Source organism: Cydia amplana, chromosome 9 (assembly GCF_948474715.1).
Source record: "Cydia amplana chromosome 9, ilCydAmpl1.1, whole genome shotgun sequence".
Classification (NCBI taxonomy): Eukaryota; Metazoa; Arthropoda; class Insecta; order Lepidoptera; family Tortricidae; genus Cydia; species Cydia amplana.
Genome location: NC_086077.1, coordinates 9,502,711 through 9,522,267, shown reverse-complemented (window position 1 = coordinate 9,522,267; position 19,557 = coordinate 9,502,711). Strand labels below are relative to the sequence as shown.

The window sequence follows — 19,557 nt, the reverse complement described above, 5'->3', positions numbered from 1 at the left end:
AAAATGACTCGTTGCCCGACCGTTATAAGGTTTACTTAGCTGCACAATAAAATGCTTCACAACGCTTACACGTTTAGTGAGAACCAAAAGGGGTATCCGCTTACCATCTGAAACGCAATTCTCCTTTTGCGTTATTTTTAAAATTGAAACCTAAAAGATAGTCTTGACGAATTAAAAGTACATGAATACTCTTAGTCGACTTATTCAATAGGGGATGAAACATATACATGCCAATGAATTTGACTGTATGCACGATATCTATCATGATTTTGAAGGGCTACCGCGAACATCAAAAATCGAAATCTCGTTATCTGCCTCTCTGTCGCTTTTGCATATTTGAGCGATACAAAGAAAAATGCCCGAAAAAATTAAGGTAATGGATCGCAATAGGCACTATAATTTTAGGTCAGCCAGTCATTATGCACGCTTGACTCTCGTGATGTCTGACGTTTTAGAACTGATTGATGCCTTTTGATTTTTGATAATAGTATAGTAATTCCTTTAAAACAAATTTACAACTGAGCCAGGTGCCCGTCATTTTAGTTTAGACTATTTCTACATTATAACTTTAACGAGGGATATATTTTATAGAATGATTGGCCTACACAATGTATCGAAAAATAATTCGGCGAATCGTTCAATTATAAAAAAACAATGTTACGCACATCTGCTAGCAGGACTACTGATTCCAATTATTAAACTACAATGAATGTCACCTATGGTCCAAATATATATAAATACGTAATAAATAGCGCGGTACAGGTCGAACTGGTGTCTGTTGACGGTCGAGTGAACGTAACTTACGTCGCGGACCATACCCAGCTGCTAGCATACTTGACATTTCGTAGGCCGCACTGTCTACGTTACTTAACGTCAACGTCCTAGTATTTGACAACCTAATTCCAATAATTAACCAACTTTTTCACTATGTATTAAGTATGAAAGTGGCAATTAATCGGATAGTGTCAAGCACTCAAACATTTGACGTACATTCCTCCTCTATTATACATTTAACAGGGAGGCATGAACACAGATAACTGAACTAATTAAAAAGGCATAGACGAAGGTTATGAACGAAGAACGGCATTATAAACACCGTATCTTCAAATGCCGCTAATGCGGCTTCATATCGTGTTTGGATTTTAAATAGGTCTTCAACAAACATACGGCGCCGTGTCCGCTCTACCTATTGATGACAGCACAATCTTATGCTTGATTTACGTCGCACATTAGTTCAGGAGCCTGTGATAGTCAATTATTTTCAAGACAGAATTCCTCGAAAAAAGAAATCTCACACGTTCGCCCGGCGCTAAGTTACATTCACTCGAAAAACGGTTACGTCTAGGGCCCATATAAATATGCGTTTTAAAATTACAATATATGTACATACAATATGGTCTAATCTACTAATGTATAAAACATGGACTCCACCGCATTGCAAAAATATGGAAATGATATCGATCTGCTTCCAAACGTCATAAATAGATAACAGACAAAGTCGGTAACGAAAGTAAATCGTATTTACATAAGTATCGGGGCCCTAGCGCGGTCCCGGCGGGGGCGGGGGTGGGGGGAGACGCTCAGTTGTAGATCTTGATGGCTTTCTCCAGGTAGTTGACGCGCGAGCGCTTCGGCGTCTTGTTGATGTGGTCCAGCCCCAGCCACGGCCGCCCCGTCGCGTCTGGAAGCGACAGATCTTCTTACATTTTAGCACGCATCCCGGGACGGACTCGAGCGATGACCATCGACAATTTTGAATTTTGCAAACACATTTTCCGGGGAAGAGATCCGTTACGTTAACACATTCATTGCCACCCAGCCAAACAAGACATCCGCGCCAGGCCACAAAAATTTGTAGTACCACGATGCCGACTATCTGGTCGTCCGGCCTGGGAACGAAATCATAAAATACCCGATAGTCGAGTTTTCGGCACTGAATGGGTGTCGTATTGGAATGCCGTTCATACTTATTATTATGTAACCGAATGCGGGAAATTTCCATCTTATTGTTCATTTCATTGAACAGCCCGAATGAACAGACAGCAAAACTGTTAGTATACATGTTTGTGCTAAGCTAATAGTTTTGCTAACTGTACAAGTGTACATCGGTGTCAAAGGCCGTGATACAGGAACGCGAGGTGCTGTCTAACTTTTCTGTAGCACATTATGAGAGTATTGAACGATAACGGATCTATTCCCGTTTAAATGTCCGAACACCAATAGCAAGCCAATGTAAAATTTAAGACGGTAGGAGGAGGTACTTACTTGCGTTACTACTCGGCCTGAAGTCGAATATGTTTATTGTCGCCCCTTCACTTATGTAGTTAGGTCTGCCATTTGTCACTATAGCGAAATTGTACTGAAACAAGAAAAAGATATGTTAACACATAACTCAACCTCCCCTTTATTATATAATTCATACTAATATTATAAATTCGAAAGTGTGTCTGTCTGTCTGTTCACGCTTAAACCGCTGAACCGATTTAGTTGTAATTTGGTATGGAGATAGTTTGAGTCCCGGGGAAGGATATAGGGTAGTTTTTATCCCAGAAATCACCGTTCAAGGGCGTGAAAAGGGGATCTCGATAAAAAGCAGATTGGATTTAAATAAGCTGCCCAAATTACTAACGCCACGCAGACAAAGTCGCAGGCAAAAGCTAGTATTGTCATTATACCATCTCTCAAGACTTTTTATATTAAAGGAAAAAATGGAAAAAGTTCCGCTTCCGGCAGGACTTGAACCCGCATCCTCCACAATCCGTGTGTTGCTCTTAACCAATTGAGCTACGGAAGCCTACCAAGACATCGCAAAAAATTTAAAAATTTAAAAATTGATCTTGAAGTTAAAGGGTTCATGATGATAATGATGATATTCAATGTTATTCGGTTACCTTTTCCCACTCCTTGTTGGGTATGTCGAGCTTGGCCTGCAGCCGGTCTTTGACGGCCTGGAACGGCTCGAGGTGCTTCACGCGCGTGTAGAACGGGATGCCGAACGTCGCGTAAACCTGCTTGTGGAAGTGGGCGCACGGCACTAACGCCTCGTCCTCCTAAACACAACATTAACATATTTAACACATTCACTGCAAGGAACCCAACTGGTGGGCGCTCGTGAACTTTGCTCAGATGACGGACAACCCGCTGGGCGGGTTGTTTTATACGCAGCTATAGACGACCGGTTTCTGGGGTAGTGCGTTGCGGGTGTTAAAACAAAAGTATATAGAGTAATTCGGCCATTAAAGTACGGCTACCATCAATTTGGCACTGACATAAACGCCGTCGAGAACGTTATTTACTTTCTATGCATCTCACTCGTACTCGCATATTAATGCAAAAGAGATGTATAGAAACTAAATTGCGTTCTCGATAGCGTACCTATATGTCAGTTTTGACACTGTCAGCGACTCATGGTACGGGCTCTGGTCACTGTTTAGTAACTGGCCACCCTAAACTAAAAAAAAAGCGGCCAAGTGCGAGTCGGACTCGCCCATGAAGGGTTCCGTATTTAGGCGATTTATGACGTATTAAAAAAAAACTACTTGCTAGATCTCGTTCAAACCAATTTTCGGTGGAAGTTTACATGGTAATGTACATCATATATTTTTTTTAGTTTTATCATTCGCTTATTTTAGAAGTTACAGGGGGGGGGACACACATTTTACCACTTTGGAAGTGTCTCTCGCGCAAACTATTCAGTTTAGAAAAAAATGATATTAGAAACCTCAATATCATTTTTGAAGACCTATCCATAGATACCCCACACGTATGGGTTGATGAAAAAAAAAAATTTGAGTTTCAGTTCGAAGTATGGGGAACCCCAAAAATTTATTGTTTTTTTTCTATTTTTGTGTGAAAATCTTAATGCGGTTCACAGAATACATCTACTTACCAAGTTTCAACAGTATAGTTCTTATAGTTTCGGAGAAAAGTGGCTGTGACATACGGACGGACAGACAGACGGACAGACGGACAGACGGACAGACAGACAGACATGACGAATCTATAAGGGTTCCGTTTTTTGCCATTTGGCTACGGAACCCTAATGAATTCTATTTACCTATAAACAGAAGTCATTTTAGTATAAGGTGGCTAGTTATTAGCCGGTGGTCATCAGTACCCATATAAACTAAAAAAAAACCGGGATGTGAGACTTCAATATAATTTACAAAACCGGCCAAGTGCGAGTTGGACTCGCGCACGGAGGGTTCCGCACCATCAACAAAAAAGCGGCCAAGTGCGAGTCGGACTCGCCCATGAAGGGTTCCGTATTTAGGCGATTTATGACGTATAAAAAAAAACTACTTACTAGATCTCGTTCAAACCAATTTTCGGTGGAAGTTTACATGGTAATGTACATCATATATTTTTTTTAGTTTTATCATTCTCTTATTTTAGAAGTTACAGGGGGGGACACACACATTTTACCACTTTGTAAGTGTCTCTCGCGCAAACTATTCAGTTTAGAAAAAAATTATATTAGAAACCTCAATATCATTTTTGAAGACCTATCCATAGATACCCCACACGTATGGGTTTGATGAAAAAAAAATTTTTGAGTTTCAGTTCGAAGTATGGGGAACCCCAAAAATTTATTGTTTTTTTTCTATTTTTGTGTGAAAATCTTAATGCGGTTTACAGAATATATCTACTTACCAAGTTTCAACAGTATAGTTCTTATAGTTTCGGAGAAAAGTGGCTGTGACATACGGACGGACAGACAGACGGACAGACGGACAGACGGACAGACGGACAGACAGACAGACAGACATGACGAATCTATAAGGGTTCCGTTTTTTGCCATTTGGCTACGGAACCCTAAAAATCAATAAGAGCTTCAGAACATTTCACATCAGTTGATAATATGCTGCACGTATAACTTGCATTTCACAGCGTTAAGTGGCGTAGATAATTATATTAATGATGGTTATATGGCAGAAGTAATAGTCCATATAACAGTAAAAGCTTCTTTCCACCATCGCTCTACGCGTCAACATTTCCATCTTCACCACTTAGATGGTTGGCAGCCCTCAACTGTGCGTTTCTCCAGAAATATCCTGCCTCGCACAGCTAAACTGTGGAATAAACTGTCGCCAGCGGTAATTCCGGACCGATACGACCTTCAAGAAAAGAGCGTACTCCCATCTTAACCTTTTGGACGCCAATGACGGATATATCAGCACCGCAGGTCCAACGCGAAAGAGCAACATAGACCTATGTGCACATGCATAAAGTTCAATTTCAGTTTTGACACTTCGGGGACGTGGCGTCCGAGTGGCAGCTTTTGTGTTTGACACGGCGTCGAAAAGGTTAAATGCCGGCAACGCACATCCCCTCTGGCGGGTGTCCATGGGCGACGGTAATCGCTTACGTCGGGCGATTCGTCTGCTCTTTTGCGTCCTATACTTATCATAAAAAAAATCGCCAAAAAAGTTACGATGGGATTGAAGCGCTCGAATTATGACCCATACCTATTGCACTTACAAATAAATAAAGTTAAGATAAAAATAAGATTAACCTTTTCGACGCCGTGTCAAACACAAAAGCTGTCACGCTGACGCCACGTCACCGAAGTGTCAAAACTGAAATTGAACTTTATGCATACGCACGTAGGTCTATGTTGCTCTGTGGTCTGTGACCGATTAATCGGTCTTTGGCGTTGAACCTACGGTGCGGATATATCGGTCATTGGCGTCCAAAAGGTTAACCTTTTTAAGAAGATACAGTATGTGAACACAAGTAACCTGTAGATTCAACTCGTCCTGAGGTATCTCCTCTATTCTGTAGAGTCTGGGCGGCGCTATGGTGACCTGGTCGAGCGTCAGCTCGGGGTCGGGCCCGGGCAACACTTTGTGACACGACACCTCCACGATCCGTAATCTGCCGACAAACATTTTCGTGAGTCTGGGTTGCGCGTAAGTGTGTTCATACCGTATGTGCAACAACGACGCAAATCGAGTGTGTGATAAGGCCTTAAGTTATAAAACAGAAATAAGACCTTTTTAACCACTTTAAAATATGTAACTAAGTATGTTTTGGAACTATGAAACAAAATTAAATAAACAGTCAAGAAAAATAATGTAAAGACGCTCACCTGCCCGACCCGTCGGGAGACATTTCAACAACTTTAGCCGCCTCTTCTAATATGTCTGCTACTTTGCCACCTTTGTTTGGATATAAAATTAATTCTTTATCTTCTTTGTAATTAGGACCAACCTGCAATGAAAAATTAAATATTTTTTCAGTTACGAGCTTATGACGAACAAGTTAATCCCAATTCTTACCAATAGGAACTAATAAAATAAGTCAATTGGAACCATATTTGTATGAATTAAAAACTTTTTTTTTAAGTTAAGGGTACACACTTACCCATAAACATTTGAACTGTTTCTTATTGTCCAATTCGTTAACTTTAATAGATAAAATCTGGTAGAACAATTTCTTAGGGGACTTTGGTTTACAGTACACTAGCAGGTCCTTCAGTATCCCGTCGTAAGAGTACCGCAGCGGCAAACCGGGCGTGTCCTTGTAACTGCAACAGGAAACAACAACAATGTTAAACATTACATTAAAAAAACAACTCTGCATGTCTACTTGGGTCTGGTCTTGGGTGGTATTCCACCTGTCCAATTTCTTTGTCCAATGTGCATTGCGTCTCACTCTCTCATTAAGCAAAATGTGAGACGCAAATACACATTGGGCCAAGATATTGGACAGATAGAATATCATCCTTAGTTACTTTTACTATGGGCTGTCGGATATTATGGAATTTCCCAGATTTGTTTCAGTATACACCCTGTCTAAGGACCATTCATAGAGCGGTATAAAAAGCACGAAGAATATAATAGCTGTGTTATAAGGGAATAAACAATAATTTAGTTAGCCCAAATGTCCGGGATTTAACCCTTTACCCTGCGTCGGCAAAAAAGGCAATGACGCATTATACTATACGGTATATAATGAATCAAAATGAGCCAGCGATTAGAAGTCAAAATTTTTTATAAATGATACAGGAAATATTAGTTTATTACGAAAATTAAGAGTGTAAATACTTGCACAATAAATAAATAAGCTTGTTTGTTAAATTGAACGCTAACCGCAGTCTGATTTCGTATGACGGAAAATAGGTTAGACTACCTAGTTATTAAATTGTACTTACTTCTGACACTTGAAGAATTGTATTAAGTAAGGGTCGACGTTGAGCCGTTGGCCGACCGCTCTCGCCATTTGCTCGTAACGCATTTGCATAGACAACTCCATTGTGAATCTGCAAATGTTTCTCTCATTAGTTATAATCAATTAATCACCATACTTACATCCCATCCCCCCTGCAGGACAAAAATTTACTCTTGTAGACTAAATGGCTGCTACAAATGACATACATACAATATACATAATAAATAGTTAACATTTTGGAAGCTAATGACCGATATATACGCACCGCAGGTCCAACGCCAAAGACGTATTAATCGGCCATAGACCACAGAGCAACATAAACCTAGGTGCATATGCATAAAGTTCAATTTCAGTTTTGACACTTCGGTGACGTGGCGTCTGAGAGACAGCTTTTGTGTTTGACACGGCGTCGAAAAGGTTAATAGATATTATTCAAATAGCTAACAGCTATTATTAAAATAAGTCATTTTTATCTGATCGTTCATGTAAAGATAAAAGCCCAAAATTTGAAACGCGACAAGTAGTTAAGTGATTGATTCGGTGTATCAACCGTTGTACCTATTTCTACAAGTATAAGTATTTGTATAAATCTTTTAGTTTTTCTTTATGATATGATTGGTACACTGACAATCCAACCTCTAGACTGAGCTTAGGCCAATTCTTTCATGAAACCGATGCTGCCAAAAATACTCCTCCGTTCAAAGACACGGACCAATCACGGCATGGGATTGACTCGAAGATGGAGTAACGCTACCGTATGTGTGGCAGAGGGGGTAGTGCGACTATGCTATGTCTAGAGGTTGGATTGTCTGTGGATTGGTATAAATGTGTCAAATGACAGTAGATGATCGGTTAAAATTTACAATTAAAATCAACACGCACGATCATAGTGAACCATTCTGAAAGGGGTAGCCAAAGAAAGGTTTTTTTTTTATAGGATTAGAATACAATATTTGGACTCACCCCGGATCATTGGGTACCGTCTTGTCCACAAACTGCACCTCGACCTTGTAGAAGATGTACTTGAAGTAGTCCTGGCAGGTTGGCAGCTCGAGCTCCTCGTGCCGGTGGTCGGCTCGCTCGAACACGATGATGTCGCCATCCATCAGTTCGTCCAAAGCCTGGCCGCGTGCACACGACTCAACCCGAGCGACGGCCGCCTTGAGGCCGCCGCGCGGGTCGGACACGGGTTAGGGCATGCAATATTACGCGACGACTTGTTAAGATTAGGGACGATTTTAGAGGTTAAAGTCAATATTATGTTAAAAGAAACGGTCATTTGGATACGCAATAAATTATGGGACAAACCCTACTCTCTACAATGAAATTATTAATTAATCCCTTTCTTGCAGGATTTTTGTTAAGGTTGCGTACGACTCGTATCTTGAAATTGGAACAAAATCTAAAGCTAGTGCTTTTTAAGCTATTTGTTAATGTTTGCAAGGTGTTTATGATGTGAAAAATTGCATGCCCTATAAATGATATTTAATGCAGATTCGTTTTAAAATTTGCTTTTCAATTGAAAGCCATATTACAAGCATTTCGAAGTTTCATTAAAATATTTAAAAAATCATAACTGCAGAACATAGGTCTAAAACGAATCAGCACGAATATTCAAAATAACAAATATGTAAGATTAGGATAAAGTATTCTGTTAATGACACATAACATGCACATTTTTGACGGGATTTTTGCTTCCGCAGTTTAAAACAAATGTGACATTAACACGCCATTATCAGAATCATATATCCGAAGTGGTAGTAATGGTAATAGCTCTATAAATGAGAGGCAATCTAGTTACTAACCGAAACATCAACCATCAATATTATTAGTCGTTTTTCTTTCCTAGCAGCAAAGCAATTGGAAATACGAGGGCGGGATGATAAGTTTCCGAAACGGCACAGAAATAAGACAATATATATAAATGTTATATTTTATTTTTCAACGTAGGTCCCTTCTGAGTCCACGCACTTGGCCCAACGTTTCTCCAAGGCTATTATCCCATTTCTAAAAAACGATTCTTCGAGTCCCTCAAAATACCTATTAACAGCTTCTATGACTTCAGAGTTCGACGAAAATTTTTGTCCGCCTAGCCACTTTTTGAGATTTGGGAACAAATGGAAGTCGCAAGGGGCCAAATCTGGTGAATACGGGGGATGAGGTAACAATTCGTAGTGCAAATCTTCGATTTTAGCCATTGCAATTTTAGCCGTGTGAACAGGGGCGTTATCCTGATGGAGTAAAATTTTTTTCTTATTTAAATGAGGCCTTTTCTCTTTGATTGCGTTATCGAGGTTTTGTAGCAGATCAGCATAATATTGGGCGTTAATGGTTCTTCCCTTTTGAAGGTAATCCACGAAAACCAGTCCTTTGGAATCCCAAAATACGGTTGCCATTACTTTACCGGCTGACAAAACCACTTTTGCTTTCTTAGGGGCAGGTTCACCCCGATTTGTCCACTGCCTAGACTGTTCTTTTGTCTCAGGCGTGTAGTGGTGGATCCACGTCTCGTCAACCGTTATGTAGCGACGTAAAAACTCGTTAGGATTATGCCTGTACTTCTTCAAACACTCCGTCGAAACATCCTTGCGGGTTAGTTTTTGCTCGTCTGTTAAGAGACGCGGCACCCAACGAGCACAGAGCTTGTTCATTTCCAAGTGTTGGTGCAAAATGTTAAAAACACGTTCTTTTGAAATGTTTACCATCTCTGCTATTTCCACCAACTTCACACGGCGATCATCCAATACAATTTTTTTTACTTTGTTGATAATTTCCGGAGTCGTTACCTCATTGGGCCGTCCGCTGCGGGGAGCATCTGTACAGCTCTGCCGACCACGTCTGAAGTCGACAACCCAAGTGTGAACTGTGCTTAAAGAAGGCGAAGAAGATCCTAAAACGCGATCCAGTTTGGTTTTAATTTGTGTTGCAGTTTTGCCTTTCAAAACATAAAACTTAATTACCGCACGCACTTCCGATTTTTCCATTTTCACGAAAATGAATACAGTTTTTCTTTAGGTCGCTTTAATATATTATTATTTATATTATAAAAACTTGATATTGCTTCCGCATTAACGTAAAAGCCAAGAGGTTAGAATGACATTATTACTTTTTTAATTATATTTTTTTTAATCTTTCATTTCGGAGACTTACCAGCCAGCCCTCGTATAACGTAAAAGCGTGATTTTATGTCTCACTTTTTCACTAAAATTAATTTGAAGTCAAATAAAGAAATCAAACCTCCTGTCACTTTAAAGGTGGAAGACGACTAGATCTATAAATGGTGCTAGATTGCAGAGGAATACAAGATTCAGCTGAAAGCAAATTGACTGATTGTTTTAGATGTGTTAAGCCAACTACTAATTCGTACTTATAATTTGACAGCTAATGATGGCGCCGTACAGCTCCATCTTATTTAGCTGTCAAATGCGGACACGAATATTATGTCTTAGACTTTACTAGACTTCTTATACGATCAATGAATATTTGGCTAAGCAAAGGAGGATGGGCAGATTTGTATGGACACTGGCCTATGAACCAATAAGAATAAACGACATACCATTGGATAGGTTTTTTTATATACTCCATTTTTTGTATGACGAGACTTGTCAAATCTCTGTTTATAAAAAAAAATATGACAAAAAAACATAAGAAAACGAATAAAAAACGGAAATATCGTGACACCAAATCATCCACAATAACAAAACCTTAATGATCTGCGGCACAGGTACTTAGTATCGAAAAAAAACTATACAGTCACGTTTAAACTCACACTACTTTTTGCGGTGATAACTTTTTTCACACAAAGATTTGGGACTATCTGCCATAGTAAAGGTATTAGAACTTAGAATAAGCTATCCAGTGACATATTGCCTATCCTTATTGGTCATTAGGCCAATTTGCCCACCCTCCTTTTAAACTATTTTTTATTTCAGCCCAATTCATTTCGTTGCTAACAGTAAATGACAGCTACCAAGCTATGGTTATGTTTATTGTATATGGTGTAAAAATAATTGTAATGACACGTACCATACCTGTGCCGGCCATACATGTTAACTACAAAGCAATCAATCGTCCAAGTACCATATAATGTCTACTACACAACACAGAGTGGGCTTAGAACTTGAAATCATACTGCTCTTAACAATTGTAAACCAATGACATCCAACTAACGAAAGTATTTGTCTCATACAACATATTTAGATATTTACAATTACATCGTAACCACAAATATAAGTTACATCAACCGCATTTGACCAAGACATAATTATAAACTGAAATTACATATATTTCAGTTATATAATATACTAAAGTGATGAAGCCTTCCAGTGGTGAAGGCTGGATTCGAACTGGCGTCTTTAGCTGTCGCGGCTAGCGCCATGAACCCCCTATGCCACTTTGCCACGGCGGAACCCGTCCCAATTTCTCGACTATAAGCCATCTATGATTTGATTTGTTCACAAAAGAAAGTACATAACAGTAATTAATAATTATCCCACAGTCCGAGTACCCACAACACAAGCCTTCTTGAACTTACTGTGGGACTTAGTCAATCTGTGTAAGAATGTCCTATAATATTTTATATTTATACTGAATTTTATATTAATTATCTAAAAGTACACTCAAGAATGAAATGGCGGTGTCCCAACGTCTGGAGTGCACTAGACTTCGTAAAATGGTCGACTCATTTGTATATCCGCGTATAGACAACCGATATGCGATTTGACACTCTCATATAGTGAGTTATGTTATGATTTTAGCATCCGGCAAACGGTTTTCGTGACAACTAAAAGCTTCATAACGGTCAGATGCATCGATGTAACTTAAAAAAAGCGGTAGGACATCGATTTTCCGATACTAATGTTACTAATACAACAAGTTGGTCGAAAACACATAGAGACAGAGACAGGGGTAGACTAATTAATAATAAGTACCTTTTCTAGAGGGTCGTTGTAATTATTGATCTTCTCCACGAAGTCGGGTTTGATTTCCTCGTACAGTACTAGGGGAGTATCTGCTGGGAAACCTATGAATAGAAAAAAAAATATGTTAAAGAACAGCATTATACTTGGAGACAGAATCTATGTAACATTTTGCTTTATGAGAAAGCGAGACGCAATGCACATTGGTCCAAGATATTAGACAGATGTAATACCACCCTAAGCAATGTGTTTATACATATACGAGGAAGTAAAAATGTTCTTGTTTAGATCAAAATCAAAATCAAAGTCAAAATTTATTCATTTGTAAACATAGGTTAAATAAAGATCTTATACAATAGCTTATGTTCCACTATGTTTTGCCATTTGGCATACAAATATAAAATCAGAAGAGATGGAGCATGCACTAATTATAATATGATGTCAACCGAAAATAATATATTAAATGTCAAGCAAAATAAGAGTGTACATACTTAAAAAAATAAATAAACTAAATTAAAATGTGTCCAGTAAATATTCCATTATCGAGTAGTATGCTTTTTGTACCAAAAATCCATACAGGCATTTTTTAAATTCAATTAAATTATCTATTGTTATTATATGTCTTGGCAACTTATTGTATATTTTAGGTGCCATCCCAAAAATACTTTTAGCAAGCTAAGCAGAGTTCACGTCTTGGATGTAAATTTTGTCGCATCTGCGAGCACTTTTAAACGTTGAAAATTGATGCATGTTATTCTTAACATAAACCGCAGTTTCAAAAATGTATAGACAAATGTATCAATTTTAATCTCTTTTCGGAACCAGCGGCCATCTAGCGTTCGAAAGTCTTAGGTAGTGGCAAGCACATGTGTGCACCATAATAATTATGTAACTTGTAATGTAAGGCCCGAGATACACTTGTAAATTTTACTCACGTAAGTGGGGACAAAGTTATTTGTTACAATGAGATAACGATAAGTTACTTACGTAAGTGAAACTTTCAAGTGTATCTTAAAGCCTAATGGTGATTGATAATCGCGAAAGTGTTTAAGAATCTCAGCTTTATATCATAACACTCACCAGCACGTTTATTGAGTAACGGTATGAGATCGGGCAACTTGCTCGCAATCGGTAAATAGTGGTGTCCGCAATAATGGATCCTCTTCTGCTTCGGATCATAGAACTTGAAGAACAGCACTACATCGTTGTCCTTGTCGAAGGTGGGCAGGGTGCTGAGCCCGGAGTCCGGGGGCAGCATCTCGAGGAAGATGTTCCAGGGGTTGGTGTTCTCCGACACATCTGCTACCGTCTTGTGCTGATCGTTGATTATGTCTAGGCAGGTTGGTCTGCAAGTCTGTTAAAATAAATCATGTATTATTGTTTATTGCTGTCTGTGTATTTTGTAAATCGCTTTCTGTTTTTGTTCCACTAACACTTAGTTTTTAATCTTAATTGTTACTAACCATTATGGGCCATTGTTGTTTTTTAAATAAATAAATTGAATTGAATTGAAATAAAATGTGTGCGATTATTTTCAATCATTGAGTGTCTACATTAGACAAATACTTTGTAAACATCAAACAAGATGAAACATTGGACGCAAAGATCGATGTCATTTATAATATTTTTACTGAATCTGTCAACATTTTTTGCTATCATATTTGCCTAATTAATAGACCATAGAACGTAACCCTCAATACCCTCATACTTTTGTAACTAACGAGTGTATACTGTTGAAAGTACGTAGATTCAAATTTTGCAAACGTTACCTTAGCACACAGGACGCAGAAACCGCTCCAACTCTAACCAAAAATCTGTCCCAATCCATTATCTGACCGAATTTTTTGTCACCTTTTTGCATTTTTTCCAGAACGATTTTTTCTGCTCTCTAGAGCACAACCGAGATTTGACCACCATACACATGAAAGGTTATGAAAAACCGGACACTGTACGAGTCGGACTCGCCCACTGAGGGTTCCGTACTTTTTAGTATTAGTTGTTATAGCGGCAACATAAATACATCATCTGTGAAAGTTTCAACTGTCAAGTTTCAGCTATTACGGTTCATGAGATAGAGCCTGGTGACAGACAGACGGACAGTGGAGTAGTAAAGTCTATTTTTTTATTCGGTAGACTAAAATGACATTTCATAGTATGAACATCATGTGTCATTTCATACTATGAAATGTCATTTTAGTCTACCGAATAAAAAAATAGACTTTAGTAAAAGTCCCGTTTTTACCCTTTGGGTACACAATCCTAAAAATGCAGAATTACCCACCTGATTAGAGCGCGCACTGAACGGCCACGGGCGGAGATGCTTCTGCGGGTAGCGGAAGTTCTCAGCCAGCATCTCCATGAGCTCTGCCACGGTGGCCTGCTTGCGCACCCGGAAGGCGCGGTAGTGCGCGCGCTCCGGGTCGTAGAGGTCATTGCCCTGGTGGCCGTCGAAGTCGTCCTCCAGCACAGCGTTCACGGTCATGTACAGGTGCGCCTCGTTGCGCTCCTTGCGACGGATCTGAAAGCGTGGGCACAGAATAAGTACCGTACAGAAAGGACACTTCCTACAAAACCGAAGTTTGACAGCGATTCAGGGTCGAATCATGATATCCCTTTCTAACTTATGGCACTATCCCTTTCGGCTATTTAGGGTTGTCAAAATTCAAGCCATTATCTTATCTGTGGTCGTGCACGCAAAGGGACTTCAAGTTGTGTCAACCCTAATAATTGCTCGGAGCAATGCTGAGCCGAACTGAGCCGAGTTAGTCCGAAGTCAGGAGTGTCTGCCCACTGGCGTGGGTGTTTAGTTTTGGTGCCGTGTGAGGGAGAACGCTGGCGATTTACGGCGTTATTCGTAAATTTCTGTTCAATCTAACGAGCCCTTAATAATCGTTTGTCCCTATTCGTCATTTTGACACGTGCGTTTATAAGAAAGGGACAGAGGTTTGCTACACAATATGCATGTTAGGGTGGGTACTTGATACACATGGCCAGCCAAGGTCAAATACAAGAGAAAGCTCTATCGTATCATAAAATTAAATAATCGTATCATTATACAGGGTGGATTTTCTTTTTGGGTCAGTGAGGGCAGCTACCAGATCCCGTGCTGCTACGAGAAAACGGTCTAAGAAGACCTTCCCTCGATTTCAAATTAATGAAGATTGGCTTTTACAGATTTTGGAAAAAACATACAGGGTGCGAGAAAAAGGTCATTTTGGACAAACTTTTTTTTTGATGCCAATCGATCCCATTCCTATTAAGGATCAAAAGCTTGTATGGAACCAAAAAAAAATTTCCGGCTAGAAAAGCCACAAATCGAGGAAAACTTTTCCCATACAATTTGTATGAAAATGAAAACTTTTATTTTTCACATGCTGTTTTTGTATGCCAATCGATTCCATTCCTATCCAGTATCAATAGTTTCCTAGGGGTCAACTTACGGTAATGTACAAAAAAGCCACACCCTCACTGACCCAAAAAGAAAATCCACCCTGTATAATAAAAAATATTTTTCCTGTTTTGTTCTGATTTTTGTACAATAAAGTGTTTTACTACTACTTGTAGTACTTACTGTTTCAATTCGTTTCTCCTCTGCCAGTCTCTCACTAAGCTCAGACGGAATGTCTGGTTGAGTTACTTCTTGCAACACCGTTTTTAATTGAGAATCCCTGCAAAAAAAACATTTAAACGATGTTACTGACTACGTGAAGCTATTGAGATAACAAAACATCGTAATTTACATCAGACCTTGTTGAAACTAGTGGTGACCATATTTAAAATATCCGCACTTACAAAAGGTGCGTCCTGGGGCCCGTTTCTCAGAAATTTATAACTTGTAATACAAGTGGAAGTCCCTTTCTAACAACAGCTGTCAAAAAGTGACATTTGAGAAACGGGCTCACAAGCTTTTGAGAAACACGCCACGAATGACCCTGTATACGATTTTTTTTTTCTATCCGCTCGCATGCATTACGCTATGCACCGCGTTTGTATTGCGAGTGGCGTATCTTAACAACACTAGTGATTTTAAAAAAAGCGGCTAAGTGCGAGTCGGACTCGCCCATGAAGGGTTCCGTATTTAGGCGATTTATGACGTATAAAAAAAAAACTACTTACTAGATCTCGTTCAAACCAATTTTCGGTGAAAGTTTACATCATATATTTTTTTTAGTTTTATCATTCTCTTATTTTAGAAGTTACAGGGGGGGGGGACACACATTTTACCACTCTGGAAGTGTCTCTCGCGCAAACTATTCAGTTTAGAAAAAAATGATATTAGAAACCTCAATATCATTTTTGAAGACCTATCCATAGATACCCCTCACGTAAGGGTTTGATGAAAAAAAAATTTTTGAGTTTCAGTTCAAAGTATGGGGAACCCCAAAAATTTATTGTTTTTTTTTCTATTTTTGTGTGAAAATCTTAATGCGGTTCACAGAACACATCTACTTACCAAATTTCAACAGTATAGTTCTTATAGTTTCGGAGAAAAGTGGCTGTGACATACGGACGGACAGACAGACAGACATGACGAATCTATAAGGGTTCCGTTTTTTGCCATTTGGCTACGGAACCCTAAAAAGTAAGGTTAGAAACAGAGTGTCACCTAATATACACCAACATGTAGGCGTTGGTGCAATGGCGCACGGTGAGAGCCATGTCCTCGTCGTGGCCTCCGTAGTTGTACTCGATGGCTTCCTGCTTCGTGCAGCGAGACACCACGTCATCGTCGAACTTGCACCACTGCACAAAACGTTATCACATTTATAGGTAAACCAGAACTTTGGGAGTATTGTCATGAGGGCGCTCGTTTTGAATTTTATATAGCAACAATTTGTATAGTGGGGACAATGGAAATTGGCAGATAACTTTAATAAGTGCGAAGTTTGATGTTTGGATATTTCTTCGGTTTTTACGCTTAAATGGCTGACTCGATTTAGATAAAATGAATAGCGTAAAGTCAATAAGTAACGCAAGAGTTATAAGTAAGAATTTATATAGATAATTTTACAAATAACATTATTACAAGACATCAACCAAATCGTGACGACCTGACTATAGTGACATTTGTCCGTAAGTTTGAAACTTACCCGTCAATTCAGATGCTAATTTCGTTATGTTTTTTAATGGAAGAAATTTCTCTCCCGCGCGTTTTTTTTTTCAATAAATAACTATATACACTATTTACAACTTTTTTCTCTGTAAAATCTAAAACTTTCGGCATGATTATTGCAGTCTAATAATAATTCACACGAAACTAGACAAAGCCATGTTTACATTGTCAATATTGACAACTATCATAGAGGGTAGATGTTGTCTATTAATTAAAATTGTTGCCATTGCTAGAAATTAGTACCAACAAATTTCCGTAACATGGCGCACCCTCAATAGATCCTGGTTCACCTATACTACGTTATTAAAACTCCGAGTATGCCCCAGCTATAATAGGGTATTTGACTACTAGTCAAATCAGTTTCTTTTTTCGCACTCTCAAAACGATTTTGCTACTATGGAATTTATATAAAACACTGGCATATGACGTCACGATCAAATTACCTATTCTTTATAGTTTTATACGGGTTTTAAAATAGAAATTGTGTCTAAAAATAACTGCTGTCTACGTTTCTCTATTAATCTTCTGGTGCATTTCATGCATGGTCTAAAATAATTTATTTTAAATACAGTCAAATGTATAGTATGTTTTCATAGAGTGTATGTAATACCTGCAAATCCTTTAAAAGACAAAGGTCACTAAAAATGGCAAACATAAGATACCAGCTCAGTTTGAGGTGATCATATTTTGACCTTATCGCGTTTCTTGTGCCTATCGAGTTCAAACCTTACCGCTATAGACATAAGGTTCAGTTGACGTACCTTGCCGTCACCCTTAGAGTTGATGAACACGACGTAGTGCCCGCCGTGATTGTCGCCCGAGTGCACGAGCACGGCGTGCAGCGTGTATACGACCCGCGTCTCGTATGCCTGTCGACATTAAACCTTACCGCTATAGACATAAGGTTCAGTTGACGTACCTTGCCGTCACCCTTAGGGTTGATGAACACGACGTAGTGCCCGCCGTGGTTGTCGCCCGAGTGCACGAGCACGGCGTGCAGCGTGTATACGACCCGCTTCTCGTGTGCCTGTCGACTTCAAACCTTACCGCTATAGACATAAGGTTCAGTTGACGTACCTTGCCGTCACCCTTAGAGTTGATGAACACGACGTAGTGCCCGCCGTGGTTGTCGCCCGAGTGCACGAGCACGGCGTGCAGCGTGTATACGACCCGCTTCTCGTGTGCCTGTCGACTTCAAACCTTACCGCTATAGACATAAGGTTCAGTTGACGTACCTTGCCGTCACCCTTAGGGTTGATGAACACGACGTAGTGCCCGCCGTGATTGTCGCCCGAGTGCACGAGCACGGCGTGCAGCGTGTATACGACCCGCTTCTCGTGTGCCTGTCGACTTCAAACCTTACCGCTATAGACATAAGGTTCAGTTGACGTACCTTGCCGTCACCCTTAGGGTTGATGAACACGACGTAGTGCCCGCCGTGGTTGTCGCCCGAGTGCACGAGCACGGCGTGCAGCGTGTATACGACCCGCTTCTCGTGTGCCTGTCGACTTCAAACCTTACCGCTATAGACATAAGGTTCAGTTGACGTACCTTGCCGTCACCCTTAGGGTTGATGAACACGACGTAGTGCCCGCCGTGATTGTCGCCCGAGTGCACGAGCACGGCGTGCAGCGTGTATACGACCCGCTTCTCGTGTGCCTGTCGACTTCAAACCTTACCGCTATAGACATAAGGTTCAGTTGACGTACCTTGCCGTCACCCTTAGGGTTGATGAACACGACGTAGTGCCCGCCGTGGTTGTCGCCCGAGTGCACGAGCACGGCGTGCAGCGTGTAGTCGGCCGGCGTCTCGGGCTTCTCCTGCAGATACGCGTCCAGGTTGATGTGCTCGTAGAATTCGAACCTTATTACAATGGAGAAAAGGTTAATTTTACAATAATCAATTAAAAGAAATGACAGTTTAATTTGAGTGGGAAGCCCTTGTAGACAACTGATACATCGTATAAAAAAATTAAATTGAAAATCGCACCCGCCCCAGTTTATCCGTTTATGAATTAAATTTCCAGTATCACAGACGAGGTCGCGGGTTCAAAACCCGGTTCTTACCAGTGAGTTTTTCGGAACTGATGTTCTATATATCATATCGTCGGATAACAAGCAAAAGTCACTAAGTACTATCAAAAAATTAAAGTAACAATGCACTTTATTACACTTGTAACACGGTTTATTGTCCAATAATGTCAATGGCGTCAGTGACTTTTAATTGTCACACGACGATATGTTGTTTACCAGTTGCTTTTCGGTGAAGGAAAACATCGTAAGAAAACCGGACTAATGCCAGTAAGGCCTAGTTTCCCCTCTGCGTCGTTTATACTGTCAAAACTAGTGGGAT

The 19,557-nt window shown here is 39.8% G+C and overlaps 1 protein-coding gene across 6 annotated transcripts in view; it reads right to left on the bottom strand.

Annotated features, from left to right (window-relative positions):
* Window positions 1-1,241: 1,241 nt before the first annotated feature.
* The window catches only part of LOC134651123 (ubiquitin carboxyl-terminal hydrolase 7), a 30,311-nt gene continuing 11,995 nt past the window's right edge, over window positions 1,242-19,557 (bottom strand). For 3 of the 6 annotated variants that reach the window (XM_063506133.1, XM_063506134.1, XM_063506139.1), the window contains 15 exons: window positions 18,915-19,068; window positions 16,699-16,835; window positions 15,664-15,760; window positions 14,374-14,610; window positions 13,173-13,446; window positions 12,105-12,196; window positions 11,202-11,226; window positions 8,137-8,281; window positions 7,157-7,264; window positions 6,367-6,529; window positions 6,092-6,213; window positions 5,742-5,877; window positions 2,892-3,050; window positions 2,266-2,359; window positions 1,242-1,696 (listed from right to left, as the gene is read on the bottom strand). In XM_063506133.1, the coding sequence (XP_063362203.1) occupies window positions 1,581-1,696; window positions 2,266-2,359; window positions 2,892-3,050; window positions 5,742-5,877; window positions 6,092-6,213; window positions 6,367-6,529; window positions 7,157-7,264; window positions 8,137-8,281; window positions 11,202-11,226; window positions 12,105-12,196; window positions 13,173-13,446; window positions 14,374-14,610; window positions 15,664-15,760; window positions 16,699-16,835; window positions 18,915-19,068 (2,059 nt within the window). In that variant the 3' untranslated portion in view covers window positions 1,242-1,580. Of the gene's footprint in view, window positions 1,697-2,265; window positions 2,360-2,891; window positions 3,051-5,741; window positions 5,878-6,091; window positions 6,214-6,366; window positions 6,530-7,156; window positions 7,265-8,136; window positions 8,295-11,201; window positions 11,227-12,104; window positions 12,197-13,172; window positions 13,447-14,373; window positions 14,611-15,663; window positions 15,761-16,698; window positions 16,836-18,914; window positions 19,069-19,557 lie in introns of all 6 variants that reach the window. The other 3 variants (XM_063506137.1, XM_063506135.1, XM_063506138.1) reach the window with 3 other exon arrangements.